Raw genomic sequence first — 6,208 nt, forward strand, 5'->3', positions numbered from 1 at the left:
GAGTTATGAAGAAATTTGTATTCCATTTGTATGGAAGTCCCCCCCCCCACTCTTAAAGGGTAGAGGAGTGATAATTCCCCTTCTAAAGAAGGGAGGGGTCTCAATTCACCATAGAAAAAACTTTTGTCTCCAAAAACACGCACATGCCAAATTTAGCTTTATTTGCTTGATTAGTTCTCGAGTTATGCAGAAATTTGTGTTTCATTTGTATGGGAGCCGCCGCCACTCTTAGTGGGGGGAGGGGTCTCTAACCATCATAAGAAACTTCCCTGGCCCCAAAAATCTCTACATGCACATTTTCACGTCGATTGGTTCAGTAGGGTTCGATTCTATAAGAAACATCCCGACAGACAGACAGACAGACAGAAATCCATTTTTATAGGTATAGATTGCATGTTCTAATCGATTATTCGATTAATCGAGCGATTACCGGACATCACATACTATTAACACTATATGTTTCTATTAAGCAAACCAATAGTAAAATTATATGTTTTTGATACGACTAAATGGATTTTAATTTTTTAAATTACTATTTTTGTTAGTTTTCTAAACATGTGGCAAGACAGATCAACCTCAGAGGCAAAATGATAAGAGATATTTTCTGATAAATTTTTGAACAGCTTCATTGAGCGTTACCAAAAATAAACATATAATAACTGGCATATAGTCAGTAGTCGACAAATATTAGATTTTCCGCTATAGTTTGCCTTGCCGTAAGGTTTTGCAAAGAGCGTAACAATGGTAACCTACTTTACATACTGTCCTTTAGTGGCTCTGTGAAATTTTCCGATCGCCTTTGAGTAATGGGAATTTAGTGGTCTCGTGGCCAAAATTTCCAATAATTGATGGCGATGCGTGCAGTTAGGAGGGAGGGTACAAACGTAACGTGGTTTTGTCTTGATGTGGCTTACATGCCGTCCGAAATAATCACGGTGTGGAATCATCTTCTGTGGGGATGTGTTCTAAAAAGCGTCCCTCCTGGGGCTCCAATTTTTAGTTAATCTTTTATTCGTAAACGCGGAAAATCAATATCAGAGGTAGACTCCTTTTTGAAGCAGACATGCATTCTTTATTCAGATTATAGTCACTTTACCAACTTTGGTCATTCGTGACTTCTGTGGGGTCTTCGGGGTTTGTATGTTGGTTTTGTTGGTCAATTCACAATTAATTCAATTCAATCCATTATTGTCTGTTGTCAGAACCTTAAAAGTGAGCAAAATATAAGTATTCAAGTGCCCCAGTAGAGATACGAATCCACAAAATTGTATATTTTTCGTAATATTTCTACTAACTAAAAAAATTAAAAATTGTGCATGATACGATGAATAAAAAACAAAAAAATACGAAAATTATCATCAGGATTATTTTATACGCTCATGATTGAGTGTTTCACGTTGGGCTTATTTTGTGTATTGCTTAAGCAGTGGAAAATGTACCCAAAAAAAGATTGCTTAAGCAGAGGTTTAAGTAATATTTAGAGAATTTACATCTTATTTAGATAATTTATTTAATCCCGAGGTACGATTCTGGTCTAACAAGCCAGTCGTCGTATGTTAAAATATCGGCTAGGCGGCGCTTGCTAGATAGAGTCAGTAGGATCGTTGCACTGGCCCCGTAATTTTCCTGTACTCTAACAGTCTGCGAAGTCTGTCGATAAAGAAGGGTAATGTCTAAAGACCCATGGTATAATTCCATGGCTTTGCTTTTAGATAATTTACTGACCAAATAGTTATCATTCATTCATTCATAATATTTTTTGAAAGACGTTGTGCGAAAAACGATTCTACTGAGAAATATAGATAAACAATAATTACGCTTGGTTATCTTAAATTACCCGTGAAATGAAACTGACTTGTCTTGCTCCGCGATCCGTCTTACCCCACCTGCTTGATTGGTCTTGTTTGCTCCCTTAATATATCGCAGAATATACCAAAATATGCAATCATATCCACCTTTTCGCGTACGCAATGGCGGCTAGTGGGTACAACCTTTGGAAAATATTAGCATGCCTTTGGCAACTTTATTCGCATCAAGTTGATATTTCCACTCTTCATTGTTGTTGTAGAACTATCAAGCGTACGTGAGCGGAGTTGCCAAAAGCAAATCAACATTTTCGAAAAATGTAGAGATAGAGTAGGTAGGTACTTTAGTAGTTATAGGGAAACATGGGTCAAAGTGAAAAAAGATCTTTAAGCTGTGCTTAAATTTCTCTTTCGAAGTGTGTGTACGGGGTTATTAAATGTACCTGCAGTTTCTCTGCTACTGCCTTTTTTGAAGGGACTATAGACGTCTCTTTGGTGTGTCCATCGGGGATAGAGAGTAGTATAATTGGTGTTTCGGCTGAAGTAAAACCGCTGGCTGGCTTGTATGCTTGATCCACTTTAAAGAAACCTCTACGCTGCAGCTGGATAATGTCACCGTTATTTAGGGTTTTCAATTCTGGATCACCTAACATTTGAACTTCAACCTAAAATTTAAAAAACAAACATTTTTAACTTTTTAAATGTCTGATACGAGCTGTTAGCTTTTTTTGCCCTTGAAAAAATACTGTCGCTCTAGGCAAGATCGTCCCGTATCACAAATCAGCAAGTCAGTCTAGAAAAGCTATTGCAATACCCACAAATACCTTTGAATCCTTTTTAACTTATGAAAGTAATGAAAATATAGGTATAGCTGCCATTTTAGGTGAAAACAAGTTGCGTGGAGCGGCAGAAGGGTAGATTGTTGAGATTGTATTTAAATTAATTATTTGCATATAAACGCTAGTTAAAACGAGATACAAACCCTTGTTTCGTGTCCAATGTACGATTTGAAATCTTCATCTTTACCAAGTACTGGTTTACTAATGATATGCTCAAAATACACGCAAAACGTGGGTGTATACATTGACGAATCTAGGTCACAGAGCCATGTCAGTTTGAGTGTTTTCTTAAAATCCTTATTTTCTAAATTTAAACTGGCATCAACTGAAGATATTTTCCCATTCGCGTCTTTATGCACTTTATTGATTGTAATATTTCCCCAATTAATAAAAGTGGCGTTTTCTCCTTCCTTCAGTTCAATCGCATCAGCATAATCGATAAAAACTCTTGAACCAAGCCACACAGTTTTCTTGCCAATATCGTCGTTTTTAGGGTGAACGGGAACCTGTACAGCTTCTAGGTTGGCACCAGCCACATTCACTACTACGCGATTTTCGAATTCGAGTGCAGTATAACGAGGAGCAATTGGATCAATTACTTTTTTATTAAACGCCCATATTTTATCCCATTCCATAAAAACCACCGATTTACTCGATCCTGTTTAAAGAAATGATATCGATGAAAGTTTTGCCGAAAAATTCTAAGCATATTTACCTTGGGCAATTATAAATTCCTTTAATCCGTCAACCGTCATTCCGCGACGAAGTATACCTCTTACAGTTGGAAATCTAGGATCGTCCCACCCATCTACTAGCCCTTGTTCAACAAACCAAGTTAGTTTTCGTTTAGATAAAACCGTATTAGTCATATTCAACCGGCTATATTCCCAGATATATGGACGACGCAAACCCAGTGCTTCAATGAACCAATAGAACTGATCATCACGGTCATGATATTCCATTGTTCGAAGAGTGTGTGTTACGTTCTCAATCGCATCTACAATTGGGCAAGCAAAATCATATGTTGGGTACACCTTGTATTTAGTTCCGGTTCGCGGATGAGGCTCATTTTTACATCGGTAGATGGTTGGGTCGCGCATGCAACCGTTTGCAGAAGACATGTCAATTTTTGCTCGAACACAACATTTTTGACCAATTTCTGTCCCCATAACCATTTCCCTCCACATCAAAAGATTTTTTTCGGCGGAATTATTACGGTTTTTAGACACAACTCTCTCTTCGCGTTCTTTTTTCATCTGTTCTGGTTCAGTATCATCAACATACGCTTTGCCTTCCTTCATTAAACGTTCGCAATACTGTAACATTAAATCAAAATATTGCGACGTATGCGTAAATAAATCGGGCTTGATCTGAAGCATTTCCAAATCCTCCAAGATTACTTTTTCAAAATGAACGTTCTCTTTTGCTGGGTTTGTGTCATCAAATCGCATAATCAGTTTGCCCTGAAACGCTTGCTGATAGTACTGGTTTAATAATGCTGCCTTTGCGTGCCCAATGTGAAGGTATCCGGAAGCTTCTGGTGGAAAACGTACTACAACCTTTCCCATTTCTGCTCCCGGCAGATCGACAAATTTTCCTTCTTGCTTTCTTTCAGTTGATTTCTCGTTACCAGAACCTTGAATCATTCTTTTTACAAACTTTGCCTTTTCAGGTAAATTCTGTATAACGCTGGTCACAGCTGGATGAGCAGCGATCAAATTATACCAGCGTTGAACATGAATCGGAATTCCAATCGCAGCCAACTCCTTGTAACTGTTAAATATCTCATTGAATACAGCCAAATCAGCTATCGTCAAATGGTTCGCAACTAAATAAGTTAAAGGAGCCAAACATTTATTGAGATATTTTAATTCATCGGCTGGATCCTTTTCTACCGAGAGTGTATACGTCAGCCAATGATCTATTTGCGTGCGTTCAATTGGGGTTTTGCCGTAAAGCTGATATCTGGGTGCATCCCGGGCAAGTGATCGTAGTACATCATTGTTCGTTACACAGAGTAAAGTTCGATTGGAGAATGTGATAGATGTGTCATTACCCCACATTATTTCAATGGGGTTTGTATTTTTTATCATTTCAGCTACTATTAAACCACCTACGGTAAAAGTTGCATCATTTTGGTGGATTATTCTGATAAAAGTCAATTTACCTATTGCCGGTTCGTTGTAGCTGCTCATAAGTTTTGTCGCCATAATTACAAATATTATATAGTTACAAACTCGATTAAATTACGAACAGTTAAGCACAGAGTACATGCGTTCGTAATATCCTAATATTCCTAATCACGCCTTGATCGTGGACCGTCGTTCACGTTTTGAATGTATAATGAAAATGAAAATGAAGTGGGAGGCAGCCAGGGTGGAGTTTGACAGTATATATAGACTTCTTGACAGTTTGTTGCTCGGAGCCGATCAGCCGGTGCAGAGCTGCCAGCTGTTACAAATACAGATATTTGTGAATGCATAAATTTGGGACCCTACCGTTTTCTCCGGAGTATTTTATTTTCACGGTCTAAGCTTTTGAATAACATAAATAGTTTATGGAGTGCTTTAAAATTCAGGAACATTACTTAGCAGTGCCAGATATCACACCAACTCAAATAAACGTTTGCACGGTGCCTAACCTCAACCACAGAGAACAGACTACCAGGTAATTGACAAAAAGTGTGTAAAAGGTTTTTATGTAATCTACGAGTAATCCTCCAATAGAGCACCCCTCGAGCAGTAAGTGGCAAAACTAAATCTTGATGTCGCTGCCATCGCTGCTATGTAACTCAAGCACAAAGAAATGTTAATAAAGGTACATGGATATTTTTTGATGCGTTTGGCAAACTATTTCTGAAGGGCGCTACCGGCAGATTTTACACACAAAAAATCGATTACTTCCTTCGAGCCTGTTAATCTGTTCTTTGTGCCTCAACTTTGGTTTGAAGTTATTGTGTGGTTTGTTTTGATTCCCTTTGTAAACTAATTTTATTGCTAGTGGGTTTATTACTTGTAACACAGAGAACAGACTACCAGGTAATTGGGTCCTAAAGCCCTATGTCATTTTTAGCTTGAATCGATGAGGTTAGGGTTAGGAACAAATATTTTGATATTCAATTTTATATTTTTAGGCTATTGCCGTTAAAAACCTTTTTTTTTAATTTTGTTAAATTTTGAACAAAAAATAAACATTTGGGCAACCTTATATAGACAAACTATAGTTGTGCATGGTTGTGTCAAGCGGTGTCTAGACAACACGAATTATAAAAAGAAACCATAGTATGTCTTGAAATGTCACGGAAAACTTTTTGTTTACCTTCACGCTCATGTGATAGTGTGTCAAAAAGTCAAAAGTTGCAAAGTCAGGAAATGGCTTGGCAATCGCGACCTAAAACATTTTCTGAGTTTACAGCTCATTTTCCGGTTCCGGTCATCTCAGTTTAATTAAGGCCTTTGTCAAAATCAGCAATAAGCGTAGTGACTGCACTTGGTCACAGCGTGGATGGCTTCAGTTTTCGGATGCAACACTCGCCATCGAGATGCGGCCGTGTTTGGTTAGAAA

General features: G+C 37.9%; 1 protein-coding gene across 1 annotated transcript in view; it reads right to left on the reverse strand.

Annotated features, from left to right (window-relative positions):
* LOC128741559 (bifunctional glutamate/proline--tRNA ligase) overlaps positions 1 to 4,968 on the reverse strand; it is a 28,262-nt gene extending 23,294 nt beyond the window's left edge. The window contains exons 1-4 of the mRNA XM_053837472.1: positions 4,812 to 4,968; positions 3,360 to 4,757; positions 2,788 to 3,302; positions 2,249 to 2,470 (exon numbers count right to left, since the gene is read on the reverse strand). Coding sequence (XP_053693447.1) covers positions 2,249 to 2,470; positions 2,788 to 3,302; positions 3,360 to 4,757; positions 4,812 to 4,854 — 2,178 coding nt within the window. The 5' untranslated portion in view covers positions 4,855 to 4,968. The remainder of the gene's footprint in view (positions 1 to 2,248; positions 2,471 to 2,787; positions 3,303 to 3,359; positions 4,758 to 4,811) is intronic.
* Between the last annotated feature and the right edge of the window lie 1,240 nt (positions 4,969 to 6,208).

Source organism: Sabethes cyaneus, chromosome 1, assembly GCF_943734655.1.
Source record: "Sabethes cyaneus chromosome 1, idSabCyanKW18_F2, whole genome shotgun sequence".
Lineage (NCBI taxonomy): Eukaryota > Metazoa > Arthropoda > Insecta > Diptera > Culicidae > Sabethes > Sabethes cyaneus.